General features: G+C 36.3%; 1 protein-coding gene across 1 annotated transcript in view; it reads left to right on the top strand.

Moving 5' to 3' along the window:
* The window catches only part of LOC115230277 (D-beta-hydroxybutyrate dehydrogenase, mitochondrial), a 29,467-nt gene that overhangs the window by 2,164 nt on the left and 9,188 nt on the right, over positions 1-18,115 (top strand). The window contains exons 3-4 of the mRNA XM_029800481.2: positions 16,328-16,543; positions 17,239-17,421. Coding sequence (XP_029656341.2) covers positions 16,328-16,543; positions 17,239-17,421 — 399 coding nt within the window. The remainder of the gene's footprint in view (positions 1-16,327; positions 16,544-17,238; positions 17,422-18,115) is intronic.

Below are 18,115 nucleotides of genomic sequence, written 5' to 3' on the forward strand. Positions count from 1 at the left end.
AAGATTGAATGATCACGTTAGGTACTGGCTGTAAATGTGATTTTATGGGACAGGGAGCTAGGAAAGGAAGGGGGAGAGAGAGAATGGATTATTTGATCGAAAGTTTACACAGGTAAAATCATAAATAGCATTTTCTCATAAAATGTTTTATTTTTATCAGTCAGCAATAAACAACTGGTACAAATCAGACGATATAAAAATTAATATGCACTCAGCATGTTTGCCAACAGACATATTTAACCTACTTTCACTCAACATTTACTATTGCCAAACAGTTTAATAGAGTTTGATCCACTATTCACATTAGATATCTTTTATCTTTTACTTCTTGCAGTCGTTAGACTGCGACCATGCTTGAGCACTGCCTTCAAGAACTATAATCGAGCAAATTGACCCCAGTACCTATTTTTAAAAAGCTTGGTACTTATTCTATTGATCTAGAAGGTGATTCAAAAGTCTCCATACATAGGAAAAATTTATTTTTGTAAGAAACAGTTTATAAGATCCCCTAGATCCCCTGATCTTACTCCTCTTGATTTCTATCTTTGGGGGCATTTGAAAGGAATGGTGTATCGCGGAAAGATAAAAGACAAATTATTTGAAAGAGCGTACCACCAACTAATTTGCTCCCGTATCACCAGATATGCTATTACGAGTTCACAATGAGTGGGGTAAACGTATTGCAATGTGTATTCGAAACAATGGTAACCATATAGAACCTGTTAAATAAAAAAAAGAAACTGTTCTCATAAACTGTTTCTTACAGAAAGATAAGTTGTTCCTTTGTATGGCGACTTTTGAATCACCCTTTGGCTGACCTGAAGCTACAGTAAAAGACGCTTGCTTAAAATGTCATATGGCGGGATTGAACCTATAGCCTTGGGGTTGGAAAGAAAACTTCTTATCACACAGTCACACCTATGCCTATATGTGGTCATTTTTTCTAACAGAACCCAGAGCTATTCTAAGTAATAATTTAGACGTTGATTGGATTATATATCCATAATTTTTACCATTATCATTCCCTTCTTTGTCAGAAAGATTAGGGGTTAAAGAACTTTAATAAACGGGTGGGGTCGCATTTATGCTCATTATAATTTACGGGATTCGATCTAAAAGTCACAACCTGCCCGATGTTCTTTGTAATCGGAGTATATTTGCTTGCCGTGCTCTGCACGGTTTATGCCTCAACCTTAGCAAAGGCTTCATCGCTCCTGAAGAAGAAATCTCTTCCTGGACTCCGGCCAGTCGCGATCTTATAGGCCCGAGATAGCAGCTGAGATCATCACGCCATCTCGTCTTTGATCGGCCTCTTGACCTTGTTCGTTGTTTTGGTGTCCATCTGTTGCGTGCCTGGGTATGTGTGTTTGTATGCATGTCTGTATTGTGTGTGTGTGTGTGTGTGTGTGTGTTTCTATATATGTGTAGCCATATATCATTATGTAAGACTAGTAAAATATACTAAATATATATTTTATGCAGTGGAAACATCTGGTGTAGAACTCAATACGCGAAATAAACCGTGTCTGAAGCAAGATTGAGTAGGCATACACACATACACACAAATATATGCATATATACATGCACAAATACACACACACACAAATATACATGCAAACCAGCTCAGGTGCGGGGTTTGCAACATTGCAGCGTGTTGATGCATTCTTCATTTGTCGGTATATTTCCGGGTCCTCCCGGGCGACCAGACGAGCAGAGTCCCATCCAGGCCCCATCTCCGCGAGATAACTCCTCATCTGCTGTGAGCAAGTGGAATGTGGTGGGAAATCTCATAAATACAGACTGGCCCAAATGTTACTAGAGCATTTCAAGATATAACAATATGTTTATTAAACATTCGCATTTGTTCTTCTATAAACAATAAATATACTTCTTACGAAACATGTTTAATTTATTTAGAAAATTACTCTCTTCAAATGGCCACCATTTTTTTCTTGACAATTGAAAGCAATTAATTGTAAAAAAAAAAATGTGATTTTGGGGCCACCCTAAATATATACGTGTGTGTGTGTAGTGAGAGAGAGAATACATAAGCATGTATACAACGTGTACTGTAACAGATGTTTCTTATCTCTGAGGCCCAAAACTCTGAAGGGTAAAAGTACATGGGGTTACCCAAAAGAAACTGAAATGCTGCAATATTATTTTATTCATTTAGTTTTACATGTTTATACTTTTATTGCCTTCAAATCATTCTCCGTTTGAAGCAATGCGTCGACCCAAACGCGTTTTCCACTGTTCGAAGCACTGCTGGAACTCTTGCGAAGTGATGCCTTTTAACGCCTTTTCCGCTTCTGCAAATTCTGTAGCACCAGCTTTCGGAAAAAGGTCCCGATCAATGTCGATTTGATGGAGGGAGTGAGCTTATGTCTATACAAACATTTGATCACTATAAACAAATCATATGTTTGATTGTTCGGCAACAAATTGCCGAAACCTCATACGTCGTCTAACGATGAGAGTCCATGATATATATATATATATATATATATATATATATATATATATATATATAAATGTATATGTGTATATGCGTGTGTGTGTTTATATCTATCTATATATGTGTTTGTGTCAATATATATATATATATATATATATATATAATATATATATATATATATATATATATGTATGTATGTATGTATGTATGTTGTATGTATGTATGTAGATTATATATTTAGTTCCGCTGAACTTCCTAACGGAAATAAAAATAAAAAATAAAAGAATGATCATTTCTACCCATTGCGATAAAGAGTTTTTTCTCATTTGTCAGCATCGACCGAGCTTTCATGTTACGGACTGGCCCTCAATAGCTTATTAGAAGGAGCCCTATTATTTATAAAAATCAGTCAATTTATGCAACTTTCGGTAACGCTAATCTTAATCAAAGTATTAATACAAACACGTAACTTCCACGTAGTTTGTTGAGTGTTTTTTTTTTTGTTGGTGAGGGGTGGGGTAAGTATAGGACAGTCTTTCATACAGTGTCAGTCCACCAGTCACAGATAATTGCACATCCGACCTTACTGTCGAAGACACTTACCGAAAGGTTCGGAACCACGATGTCGTCAAGTCAATTTCTTACCCACACGGTTCGCTATATCCAACAGTGAATTTCTAGTGGTTAGGACAGTAGTTAAATCGCAGCCCGAGTTCGATTTCTGATTCATAATATCTGAATGTACAATCAGTTGGAAAAAAAAAGAAAGAAAAATGAAAAAGGAAAAAAAACTTTGCAGTATTTACTCTGCTCTTTAGGTTCTAAGTGCAACTTTTATGCAGACTGACATGACCTTTATTCCCCCACGGTTGATAAAATTTGCACCAATTGTAGCCCGAACACTTTTTAGTCGACTACAACTTTCACACACAAATAAAAATGTATTACACTCATGAGAACAAAAATCGTTTTTATCACAACAAAAGTGGAGAGCATAATAGTTAGAAACCATTGATTATGACCCGCTTTCAATTTTCCCTTTAAACCAGTCCTTTTACTTCAAGCTAAATCGCTAACGTTTTGTAACGAGGACATTTTCATTTTATTTGCGTCTTTACAATAACTCTTTCTTTTTTTCGTGCGACATGTCAAATTCAAAATGAATATTTTGATTATACTGTCACACATCCTCCACCTTTCGTTTCTCATTACTCATTAGACAAGCAACATAGCCTCGAGCTGACCAACAACTTGGGGTTGGAATTCAAAAGACGGAAATTGTGCGGAAGCTTCTCGTTTGGTGTGTCGAACAGAATACGGTGCAATGCCTTCTCCAGTTCTTTTTGCTCTAATCTGAGATCACACATAGATCAAATTGACCTTCTATTACTTCAGAATTGATAAAACAAAAATATCTCTGCTACCAGCTGTGACAACCTACATGTTCTTCTGGGTCAAGGACTGTACTAGCAAGTGAATATCTGAATTTTTTCGCAGCTACATAGGTTACCTAAAAACAATTAGCGTAGGTAAGGCGTATAGTAATACCAAGTCATCCCCAATTACGAGTAATGATCCTATATATATATATATATATATATATATATATATATATATATATATATATATATATATAAAATTTACATCTAATATAGGATAAAATTTTTCGAAAAACATTCTATCAATGGCCAGCATATTAAAAAATACCTTTGGTTATTGACGATGTGTCTATTTTCGGCATATTTGGCATTAGAAATCTTTTTCTTTTGCCCTTACTCTTTTACTCTTTTACTTGTTTCAGTCATTTGACTGCGGCCATGCTGGAGCACCGCCTTTAATCGAGCAACTCGATCCCGGGACTTATTCTTTTGTAAGCCCAGTACTTATTCTATCGGTCTCTTTTGCCGAACCGCTAAGTAACGGGGACACAAACACACCAGCATCGGTTGTCAAGCAATGCTAGGGGGACAAACACAGACACACAAACACATACACGCATATATATATATATACATATATACGACGGGCCTCTTTCAGTTTCCGTCTACCAAATCCACTCACAAGATTTGGTCGGCCCGAGGCTATAGTAGAAGACACTTGCCCAAGGTGCCACGCATATATATATATATACATACAGATAAGATAAGAAAAGAAGTGAAGTAACATTTAACAATTAGATGGTGATCATTAGTATTGAATGATCATAGTTTAATTATGGTTAAGATAACATTTACAGCTGTTTCAGTTTGTTATTTTTGAGGTAAACTTGCGTTTATCTCGTTCCATGTAACAAACATCATCAGAATGATTTGAGCTTAACCTGAGAAATATTTTTTCCTTTTTTTTCTTCTGTCAACCTTCGATCTCCCAGTCAATATTTCTCTGGTAAAGTTCAAATCATTCTGATGAGGTTTGTTGCATGGAACGAGATATACGCAAGTTTATCTAAAAAATAACAAGCTGAAGCAGGTGTAAACGTTATCTTAACCATATTTAAACCATTATCATTCAATACTAACGATCAACTTCTAATTGTAACATGTTACTTCATTTCTTCTCTTATCTTATCTGAATATATTAAACCACGGTTTACTCTTAAACTACCAACTACTGTTAACCTTACATCATGACTTTAGTTAGGTAACGCACCAGTAGTGCATACGGATACATTTATCCCTAAGACTAACTACTAACTCATAATTTTGTGTGTGTATACTTGCATAAGGTATAACCGGGTACATCTCCTCTGAGGAGCGGTCAACAAAACGGGAAAATGTCCGTTAGGAGACTCCCCCAACTCTGTTATAGAAAGAATGTGTTCTTATTTAACCCACAGTGAATCTTTATAATATTTAAATTTGTTCGTCTGATTTACGCTGTGTTGTGCATAACATATGTTGTTTAATTAATGACAAACTGTCAAAACTTACAGATATGCTAATAAGGCTGTCCATCACAGCAGTAGCGTTATAGAAAGACAAATAATCTATGTTATTAATTGGGGAAGGAAGTCGGCAATATTTTCACAAAGGAGCGATCTACAAACCAAGAAACGGTTTGGCAGGAGACACATCTCCCTTTTTCCACACATCACGAACAAAATTCCCTTTTTCTTTATTTCGTCCACAGAGACTCTTTGTAACATGTGTGTGCGTGTCTATCTGCGTGTGTACATACACACACGCACACACTCACACACACACACACACACACACACACACACTCACAATAACAACAACAACATCGAAAAATACCAAAGGAATGAGAACCCAGGTTCGAAATTTCCCTAAGACACCTGATGAAGGCTGGAGGGTATATCAGCCGAAACATTGTGTTAACAACAAACAAGATGAAGACAATTACCCGTCAAATGTAAATAATGTAAACAACTAATTTATTGTAGGTAAATTTTAACAGCAAAATCTTAAATGAACCCACAGTGGTCATATGGGACCCCGGTTGAGAGTCACTGAATTCTACACCGTTCTTGATTGAGCAGACCTGTGATTGAAAGCACTCCAGTCGTGACCATACCGTATTTTAATAAACAGTTTATCGAGAAGAATATTATGCCACGTCTCTTTTCCCACAATAGCGTGTGGTGATATGATGGGAGATTTAGCTGTTATTTCAAGCACTTCGAGTGACTATGTAGAGGTTCCTTATCAGTTTATGCTGTTGGTGTATAGTTGCTATGGAAACGCTACCTTAACGTTTCGTTACTTATCAGACTGTCCTATTAACCTAAAAATCGATAATTCCAAAGTCCAGGGTTCATATAAAGCTTACAGTACGTAAATGCAGGAACGAAATTTGCTTAGTGAGGTGCAATCATAGGTCCAAACCGGAATGTTAAAAGCGTTTTCCATTGCTCCCCAACGCCTCCTAAGAATGTTAGCGGTTGCACTTGCACCCCCTACATCCCCTCTTCCTAACCTTATACTCTTTTACTTTTTTATTTGTTTCAGTCATTTGACTGCGGCCATGCTGGAGCACCGCCTTTAGTCGAGCAAATTGACCCCAGGACTTATTCTTTGTAAGCCTAGTAGTTATTCTATCGGTCTTTTGCCGAACCGCTAAGTTACAGGGACGTAAACACACCACCATCGGTTGTCAAGCGATGTTGGGGGGACAAACACAGGCACACACGCTCACACACACATACATACATACATACATATATATATATATATATATATATATATATATATATATATATATATATACATATATACGACGGGATTCTTTCAGTTTCCGCCCACCTAATCCACTCACAAGGCTATAGTAGAAGACACTCGCCCAAGGTGCCACGCAGTGGGACTGAACCCGGAACCATGTGGGTCGTAAGCAAGTTACTTACCACACAGCCACTCCTACGCCTATATTACAATATTAACCTTTTCACGAATATTAGTCCTTTAGCTGCAGCAGTGAGAGTCTTAGGATCAAATCCAGTCGAATTCAATTTAACTTTTGCTACCAGATGAAAATTAGTTCTAAATCATGCAAGCATGGGAGGTTTTTCGATTTGCTAGAAATAGCGACAAATTCTAACATTCTACACTCTACCGTAACAAAAAGGGTAAACATTCAACATCTAAAAATGCAGTCCCAGGAGCATGAGGTGGCTTGGTCACAGCTGGATCGCCCTTGGTTACGGATCTATTCGATTAGAGAGAAAATGAGGTTGTAAAGTCTCCCAAATTCATGGGTCAAACATGGGTCGATTTGAGGCTGTAGCTAGAGATACTTGCTCAAGATGTCGCGCTGTGGGGTTGAACTCGAAACCACGTGGTTACAAAGCGAATTTCTTAACCACTCAGCCATGCCTGCACCTAATGGTTGGTGTCTTGTTAACATAAAAAGTACATGGAGGGCGGCAATGGGGAATTCCATGCGCATTCACCGGTGCGAAGAATTCATTAGGGGTCGTTCTTCGATACATGAAAAAAAAAGGGCAAAATTGTGTTGCGTAACGAGAGGAGCAATCAAGACATATGTATAAAGGAAGGGAATAAAAATATAAATGAACCAAGTGTGTGTGCTTGACAACCGGTGCTGGTGTGTTTTATGTCCCCGTAACTAAGAGACTGATAGAATAGGTACCAGGCTTTAAAAAATAAATATTGCGTCGATTCATTCGACTAAGATTTCCCAAGGCGGTGCCCCAGTATGGCTGCAGTCTGATAACTTGTAAAAGAAAAGATAAAACGGGAAATGATAAATTTGAAAAAAACATTTAAGAAATACCAGTGCTGAGAAAGATTTGTTTCTAATGAAAACCATTTGGGACGGAAGGGTATAGCGTTACACGTGTTTTATTGGCTTTGAAATATATTCACGAGCAAGATAAGTTCAAATTCAGAAAGAATGTACCAGAAAGAGAAGATACAAACTCAGGAGGGAGAGAAGAAAAAAACTGTAGCTATTTTGGTACGATTTATTTGATTTTACAGACGATTCGATTTCGGGAATAGAAATTAAATTTGGAGATAAGGCGACAGGTAATAAGGCTGGTTCTTCTGTTTATTGTCTTAGAGCCTTTTTGTGCTGGAGGATATTTGTGAAAGACAGACCCATTCCCAAAATAATAGAAATCTCGTTAGATGCACTTTTAGATTTTATGAAGTTGTTTACCTTTACGAAAGTAAAATATCTCTTACCTTTGAGATTACCACTTACAGAAACGGAAGAGGATGTCGAAGAGCTTGTAATATATCCTAAAACGGAAGAGGATGTTGAAAGTTGTAAACCCTGCGATGCATTCTAAAATTTATTTATTTATAACCGCTTTTCAATTGTAAAATTATGCATGGTTTTAAGTGGCAAAGGTTTTCGCCTTTAACCATAATATATAAATCAGGAATGTTGTTTTCAGCAAAACTAACTTGGCAGATACGAACTGAATGAAGCGACCAAAAACAAAACGCTTCCGTTATAAATTTATTTCTGTTAACATATGTACGATTTGCTCTTGGAGACATTTAGTAATCGTGATGCAAAACATACGCTACTAAATGCGTATTATAGTTATACAAAGCTACAAATTGGTACATGACAAGCATAGTCTATTACTTCAACTTCTCGTAAATGATAGATATTTGTATGTGCGTGTGTGTGTGTGTGTACATACAACAATAAAAGGAAAATGGGGAGTTTAAACTGAAATATGTTAATTTGTTTGCATAATATTATTATATTGTGATCATAATATAAAAAAATAAATATAATCCTTACAATTGTTCTATTCAAACAAAAACTAAAGATTCATATTATGGAAATGTTTGGAAAAGAACTTCATCAAGGTAAACTGGACGAAAATCACTATACATATATATATATATATATATATATATATATATATATATATATATATATATATATATATGAAGGTTCGAGTTAAACACTTCGTCGGAGAAAAGTGTTAATCAACTTTGAAAGATAAATTAGAATTAATGGAGTGAGACTAAGGGGAAGAAGGAGGCGAGAAGTCGGGTTAGAAGGTAAATGTGTCGACGCAGATTTAAGTGCTTGAGAAGACGGTCAACGGTCAGATCGATAACAGAATATAATTGGTACGCTAATTAATAGGGAAAATATTGGGAACAAAGGGGGAAGGCAAAACACATATTCAAATACATACAAACACACAAATGTACGTGTGTATTAATAGATATGTGTGAGTATAGACAGACAAATCTTTGATTCGAAGACATTTTGATATATGTGTGTGTGCGCATGTATGTATTCAGATATACGTATTGGTTTCAAATTTTAACATAAGACCAGCAATTTCGTGGGAAGGTTAAGTCGATTATATCGACCCCAGTGTTTAACTGGTACTTATTTTATCCACCCTGAAAGGATGAAAGGCAAAGTCAACCTTGGTGGAATTAGAACTCAAAATGTAAGGGCGGACATATGTGTGTGTGTGTGTGTGTGTATGTATATGTATGTATGTATGTATGTATGTTATACACATACACACACTCATATGTGTGTCTGTCCATATGTATATCGTTTTCTGATAGTCAGACTCAAAGTAGATAAATCTATAAATAATCCTTTCTACTTAAAGCACAAGGTCTGAAATTTGGTGGGAGAGGAAACAGTCGATTACATTGATCGCAGTGTTTCACAGGTACTTAATTTATCGACCCCGAAATGACGAAAAGCAAAGTCATCTCGGCGGAATTTGAACTCAGAACGTTGCGGCAGACGAAATACTGCTAAGCATTTCGCCCGGCGCGCTAACGCTTCTGCCAGTTCGCCGCCTTGGATAAATTTATAAATAATAGCATGGAGTAAATGGGGTTTAACCCACCCGCTTTTTACTGCATTTTAAACTAAATAAATGACATTGGCGACCAAATCGGAGCAATGACACCACTATTTTCACTGTATTTACCTCGTTCCTAGGCTTATCGATTAAACTATGATCAGCATCAGTGTTTTATGCATTTGTAGAAATAAGTTTCATCACACAAGTACAGAGGGCCGCCAAGCGGCCCGATAGTGGGGCCAAAGGCCTTATAGATGTCCTCCGCAGGATCTAGCGTGAATGCCGCCAGAAGGGTGGCTTCAAGGCTAGTATAAACTATTTACTTCCAGTTCCATTGGTACAAAGAGGTTTATTTCATGTCTTGGACTTATGATTTTAAACAACATACAACTTTCGCTGGTAAGACCAAGTCTTCTAAAATAGATGAAATAAGTTCAAAGTGGTATTTTAGTATAATGGCAGCATATTTCTCACGTTCACAAAAATTGTGCGTCTCCCACGAGCAATCTTCTACTTTTTTTTCTATCCAAAATTTTATGTGCTCTACCTACGAAAACATTTGATGGCCAACGAAACTACAGCGTGAGCTAATTACACTTGTAGCTTCGTTCCAATTCTACGGATCTCACACACACGTACCCATATATATATATATATATATATATATATATATAGGTTTATTTCTTGTCTCTGTTTTGTTTTGTTTTTGTATTTTTGTCATATCTAATCGCATGGCAATGTTGACGTCACAGAGTTAATCTATTAGATTTATTTCTTTATTTTATGTATTTCTTTATTTTAATCTATTAATCTTTAGAGAAAGGAAAACTAAACTGCAGAATGATAATGCATTTATCACAATAGTGAGATGACCAAATAGATAATTATTGCGTAGGCCATGGACTCAGGTCATGAGTTCAATTCCAACTCAGCGCAGACATTTTGTTCTGTTTCCAGAAATCATATTTCTCTTAAACACATATCCTACCGTTATAAAATAGGAATGGCACATTGGATAATGTAGTCCTATATAGACAATGCCCGAGAGAATGACGAGATTGTCAAGGCTTGAACACATTTAATCATAAGTCTGTTCGAGAAAGTTTTATCTGGGGCTGGACAATTAGTACTACAGCATCGAAAATAGTATCTTCGGGGTCAATGAATGTGACTGTATGGCCAATTGTCTTACTAGAAATAGCAACCGAATCCCTCACACATCATATCCTTCCATTATTAAAAGAGGAATTTAATACATATAACAAATAATGTATTCAAAAGTATTATTACATATCTCAGGGAGAAAAAATATACTGGATGGTCATGGTTGGAAAACTTTGTATAGAGGTTTATGCGATTAGAACTGGGCACAGACGAAACAACAACCACTACTACTACTACCACTACTACTACCACTACTACTACTACTACTACTAAACTCATTTATACATTCTTTAATAATTATAATAATCAGGATGATAACTTCATCTTTTACTTGTTTCCGTCATTAGACTGCGGCCATGCTGAGGCACAGCATTGAAGCTGGGTACTTATTCAGTCTCTTTCAAAGAACTGCTAAGTTACGGCGACGCAACCAAATCAACACCGGTTGTTAAGCAGTGTAATAGGGGACAAACAGACCCAAACACACCACACACACTAAATATAAATATATGTGTGTGTATTATATATATATCTATATAGATATATATATATATATATATATATATATATTATATGGGTGTGTGTGTGTGTGTGTGTGTGTGTGGTGTGTGTGTGTGTGTGTGTGTGTGTGTGTATTAAAATATCCAACGAACGTGAATTTGCTTTATTAATAAAGTATATATGCAACGGGCTTCTTTCTGTTTCCGTCTGCTCACAAGGCGCTTCGGTCGTCCTTAGGTTATCGAAGAAGACACTTACCCAAGGTAACACACAGTAGGACTGAACCCGGAACCATGTGGTTGGGAAGAAAACTTATTATGACACAGCTACGCCTGTGGACTCTTCGTAAGGAAAACCAGTAAATTTCTTATCTCACATCCTCCGAGGTTGCCAATATGTCAGACATGACGCAAAGAAAAAAGACTATTTAAAACCGACACTCCAGTCCTACAAGTTTATCGTTTTATACAGGCCAACCTCACTCTGGTTGATTGACCGTCGTCTTATGCAATTATCATCATAACAACCAAGGTATCTGGATGGCTAAGTATGACATGGGCTTTGTTTATACTCCACCCGCATTCCTTACAGATAAGAGGATTTGCTTTATCATGTTGCGGCCTTGCTTTATCGTGTCGGACGTTCAGCGGGATATCTACTAGAATCATTATTTGCATGTAACAACAGATTCTCCACTTCTCCTCCACCTCCCTACATCGTTCTGTCTATATATTATTTTTTTTCTCTTTTCCGTCTTACGTGTGTTGGGTATGGCCGTATGTGTATGTGTGTGTGTGTGCGTATGTGTGCATGAATATACGTGTATGTACCTATTTCTTTACTACCCACAAGAGGCTAAACACAGAGGGGACAAACAAGGACAGAAAAACGAATTAAGTCGATTATATCGACCCCAGTGCGTAACTGGTACTTATTTAATCAACCCCGAAAGGATGAAAGGCAAAGTTGACCTCGGCGGAATTTGAACTCAGAACGTAGCGGCAGACGAAATACCTATTTCTTTACTACCCACAAGGGGCTAAACACGGAGAGGACAGACAAAGGGAATAAGTCGATTACATCGATCCCCAGTGCGTAACTGGTACTTAATTTATCGACCCCGAAAGGATGAAAGGCAAAGTTGACCTCGGCGGAATTTGAACTCACAACGTAACGGCAGACGAAATACCGCTAAGCATTTCGCCCGACGTGCTAACGATTCTGCCAGCTCGCCGCCCTATATACGTGTATGTACACGTATGTGTGACAGTGCACGTGTATTCCAATGTGACAGAGATTCGGTTGCTCCATTTCTGTGTCTCGCCGTTCTTTTATTGTTTGACTTTTATGTTTATTTAACTTGTTTCTTTTCCCTGGTTTCATTGGACTGAGGCCATGCTGGGGCCCCACCCTAGTCGAAGAAGTCGATTCCAGTATTTATTTTAAAGTTTGGTCCCCTATTGCTAATTCGCTGAGTTGCGAGGGACGTAAACAAACGAATCTGTTCCTCATCACCATAATTTAATTCTTCACAGCTGCGGCTGCTACGGGTTCATTTCTCACGCTCTCCTAAATGTGATTAGCCATGGGGTTCTCCTACAAGTACCTGCCCTGATCCGCCCCTCTCTCTACATATCTTAATCTTCATCTAAAAACACAAAGGCTCTTCTTTTCTGGTTTTGTAGTCTGAGGAGCTGCATAATAACTTTACTAGTGATGATGTCCTAAAAAAAAAAACCCTCATGGTGCACACTGTAAAGTGGTTGCGTTAGGAAGGGCGTGCCGAAGCAGACACTGGAGCGCGATGAAGTCCTTGGACACATTGGATCCTGTGAAAGCGTCCAAAATTCCAGGATGGAACATTGGGCATTAAATAATGATGATGAGATTAATGGCGATCATTTTAATAAATATATCTACAAATTTACTTAGGAGAACAGTAATTCGCAGATGTGCTTCATGAGGACACAGCTGGGATTTGAACTCTATCGTTATACTCTCTCTCTACCTACCAAGCTGTCTCTCTGTCTATCTATCTATCTATTTATCTAGCTAGCTATCTATATACATTAATGTTTCGATTTTTTTTTTTATGTTCAGCTATGATAAAAACAATTTTATAGAGTCGCATGACCTGAAGTGGACACACCCAAATACTCACACCTGCTTACAAAGATCTACAGACATGAATAGATTCTAAACAATAACACGACCTGAGATTTAATCAATATATATATATATATATATATATATATATATATATATATATATATATATATATATATATATATATATAAAGTTAATCCAAACATGAAAACACAAAGAGAAAACACAACAACGCGAGGACGTGGAACAAATATAGTATTATTGGACGCTCAGGAAGGAAGGGAAGAAGAGAAGGGTTTTACGTTTCGAGCGGAGCTCTTCGTCAGAAACACAGGAAAAGGACGGAGGGAAAAAAATCGCCAGCGGTACACACGCGGTCACATTATATATATATATATATTATATATATATATATAAACTTGGAGAAAAGAAAAGAAACGAAAAATATATATATATATATATATATATATATATATATATATATGCATGTAATTATGTATATATATATATATATGCATGTAATTATGTATATATATATATAATGGCTGGCCATATCGGAGCAATCTCAAGATTAATCAGCCGAAATTGCCTAAGATGATCGGTTCTTGAATGATGATGAGGGCTTCGAATGTACCGTCCTTGGTTCTGTGTGTCGTCTGTGGTGTTTCATGTTTTGTCCATGTCTGTATTTAATTTTACTGTTACCTATATATTATATATATATATATATATGCATGTAATTATGTATGTATGTGTGTAATATGTAGATGCATATAAGACTAAGCGGTGCAATTTCAGTTTAGCCTGACGGGAACTGAGTCTGTCAGATTGGACGTTTCGATGTATAGTCAGTGCATCTATGACTTCACGTGAATTAAACAAACAAGAAATATGAGATGTTTATCACAACTTTTCTCACATGCTAACCAAAAGTGTCAATTACCACCCACCTCATCAACCGCATTTGAACTGAAGGCAAATTACTACTGTATCCATACAATATATGATAACAACGGCACTCCGTCGGTTACGACGACGAGGGTTCCAGTTGATCTGATCAACGAACAGCCCGCTCGTGAAATTGACGTGCAAGTGGTTGAGCACTCCACAGACACGTCTATCCTTAGTTCTCGGGGGAGATTCAGCGTGACACAGAGTGTGACGAGGCTGGCATTTTGAAATACATGTACAACAGAAACAGGAAGAAAAAGTGAGAGAAAGTTGTGGTGAAAGAATACAGCAGGGTTCACCTCCAACCCCCCGCCAGAACCTCGTGGGGCTTTATTTATATGTATCTATCTATAGTATGTACATATATATATATATATATATATATATATATACTATATATATATATATATATATATATATATATATATATATATACATATATATATATATATATATATACATATATATATATATATATATATATACATATATATATATATATATATATATACATATATATTATACATATATATATATATATATATCCTATATATATATATATACATATATACATATATATATACCTATATATTATATTATCTATATATATATATATATATATATATATCTATATATATATATACATATATACATATACTATATATATATATATATATATATATACATATATATATATATATATAATAGTATATATATATATGTATATGGAACTTAAGTGTTTTCGCTCAACAAAACTCACAATGCCCAGTGGGAATCGAATCCGCGATCCTATGACCGCGAGTCCGCTACCCTAACCACCGAGCCATTGCGCCTCCACACAATATATGATATATAGCCGTTGTTTACATCACGATTGTCTGATACATAGATAGGACAAAGAAACTCAAGCGAAAGAAGCGATCGTTTTATATATTAATGAAAAATAATAACTGAGAAATGTAGTAAAAACTACCCTCGAAGTCCTCGAGGTGAGGAATATAAAATGTTGGAACACTTAAACAGATGCCATTAGGAAGTCGTGCTCGAACCTATGCAGTAACATTTTAGTTCATTGAAGGAAGTTGTTCATTCATTATGAGTACACAAACACCCAACAGGTAGTCGGTGTTATAGATTTAAGCGTATCTTAATTAAACAAATTGGATAGATGAACCTCCAATATAGTATAAAATGAAAAGTATGGAACATATCCCACTAGGTACTTCGCAGGATATCTTGATGATTATTCACCTTGTCAGCCGCTGTTGAACTAAAGATAGTTGTATATTTTGCCAAACAGTCTATAACAGTTGTTGATATATTCAGAAGACGATATATAAAGGAGACCAGGAACGACGCTATTACCGAGAAATAACGATTGTCTTAAATTGTTCAAATATTTTCTAAGTACTTTGCTGGAGGGTTTCAGTAAGTTATGATGGTACTCCTAAAGACATAGCAGAAGCTATATATGATAGATAGATACCCATGAACCAAGGCCATGAAAATTTCGAATTCTATATATTATTATTTTATGGTTTTATCGACCTCGAGCTTCACGGTTAAAACAATAACTTGCTTTATATGTGTAGAAGCTTGAACCGGCTTAGAATTCCTACTTTAAAGAACAAAGCTTCAAAATGGAGGCAGAACGTTCAAAGTGTTTCTTTAGTATAATTGTTTGAACGTCTGCTATGTATGTTTACAGCAGATTTGAGTTCGATACCTACGGGCAGTATTCGATTTTTTTTCCTATCCAAAAGGATTTTTAACTCAATATTCTACACGCTAATATTTATGGCTTTATTGACTTGTTTTACAGTTTAAACATGATTTACATCTAATATTTTGTTTTTTTCTATGACCAGGTTGTGACAGCGGATTCGGTCACAGTTTAGCCCAACGATTACACAGTAAAGGATACACGGTTTACGCAGCATGTTTGTTTTCCCAACAAGATGGCGCCAAGGAACTTCGAGATATGGAATCAGACCGCATGCACGTTATCCAACTTGATGTAACGTGCGATGATCAGGTGGAAAAAGCAATGGAATATGTTAAATCTACGCTTGGTGACAGAGGTAAGATCGAGCGTTTTTCACCCGTATGTTCTATTGTTGTTTTTGAAATTTTTATGATTGATTTGTTTTTGTTGTTGATTACCTCCGAATGGTGGAGGCGCAATGGCCCAGTGGTTAGGGCAGCGGACTCGCGGTCATAAGATCGCGGTTTCGATTCCCAGACCGGGCGTTGTGAGTGTTTATTGAGCGATAACACCTAAAGCTCCACCAGGATTCGGCAGGGGGTGGTGGTGGTGATACTTTCATGGGGCTGCACTTTTGAATCTGCTGCATAAGACTGTATAGGCAGCATTGGCTCAGAGTGGAGGTGCACACTCAAGGGCTGCTCGGACGGCACTCATTCTAGCAACAACATTGATTTCAGTACCCTGCTTGCGATGAATTCTCTTCAATTACTCTTGAAGAACACATGAAGAACGCTATTTCATTTCTCTTGCCCTTACTTATGTAAGAAATCAACGAATATTCTTTTGTGTACCATTTTAATGAACTGGATGTTTTCGTATTCTAGCAAGACATAAAACACAATTTGGCCTGCAGTGTTTATCTGATTACTGTTATTGGTAAACCTGGAGGGGGGGGATTTAACAAACATCCTTGCTTAGAATGTATTAAAGGTAGTTTCATATATCCGTTAATTGATGGTAAGACGTTGCTACAGGTAATTGCTAATTTTTTTGTTTGTTCATTTTCAGAATTATGGGCGTTGATTAACAATGCTGGAATCGCATCATTTGGAGAAATAGAATGGACAAGTGTACCACTGTTCAAGAAAATTATGGATGTAAACGTGATTGGTGTTGTAAGGGTAACAAAGGCATTCCTACCCCTTCTTCGAAATATCAAAGGACGTGTTATTAATGTTGCAAGTTTAGCGGGTACATATCATTTGATTTTCTTATTTGTTTTTCACTGAACTCCTCCCATCATTCTGCTATCCTATTTCTATTTGTACCTCTGGCCCTTTCATTACATCGCTCTAAAATTATGCATTTAAATAGGTATATTCATAGGTGTGAAATTAAAACATGCTTATACCAAACTCACATGCCAGCTCTCTCACAAACATATATACGAGCGTAGAAACATGAGCTTATCTGTGTGTGTATATATATACATACATACATACATACATACATACATACATACATACATACACACACATATATATATATATATATATATATATATAGGGAGAGTTTACGAAAAAAACAAAAGACGAAGACAAGTGGTGTACAAAACAAACAGATGTATTAGTATAACGCTCAGGAATAGAAAAAGTATTTTACGTTTCGAGCCTACGCTCTTCTACAGAGAGGGACACAAAAAAAACAAGGAGAGAAACAAGGAGAGAGAAAAAAATGTGTGTAGTGGCTAACGATCTGTCATGGCATCTCTCTCTCTCTCTCTATATATATATATATATATCTATATATATATATATATATATATATATATATATATATATATAATATATATATATATATATATATATATATTATATATATATATATATATATAATATATATATCACGGTATCGACCAGACTGTCAGAGGTTGTTATGCACCGGT

The sequence above is a fragment of the Octopus sinensis genome, unplaced genomic scaffold, assembly GCF_006345805.1.
Source record: "Octopus sinensis unplaced genomic scaffold, ASM634580v1 Contig15172, whole genome shotgun sequence".
Classification (NCBI taxonomy): domain Eukaryota; kingdom Metazoa; phylum Mollusca; class Cephalopoda; order Octopoda; family Octopodidae; genus Octopus; species Octopus sinensis.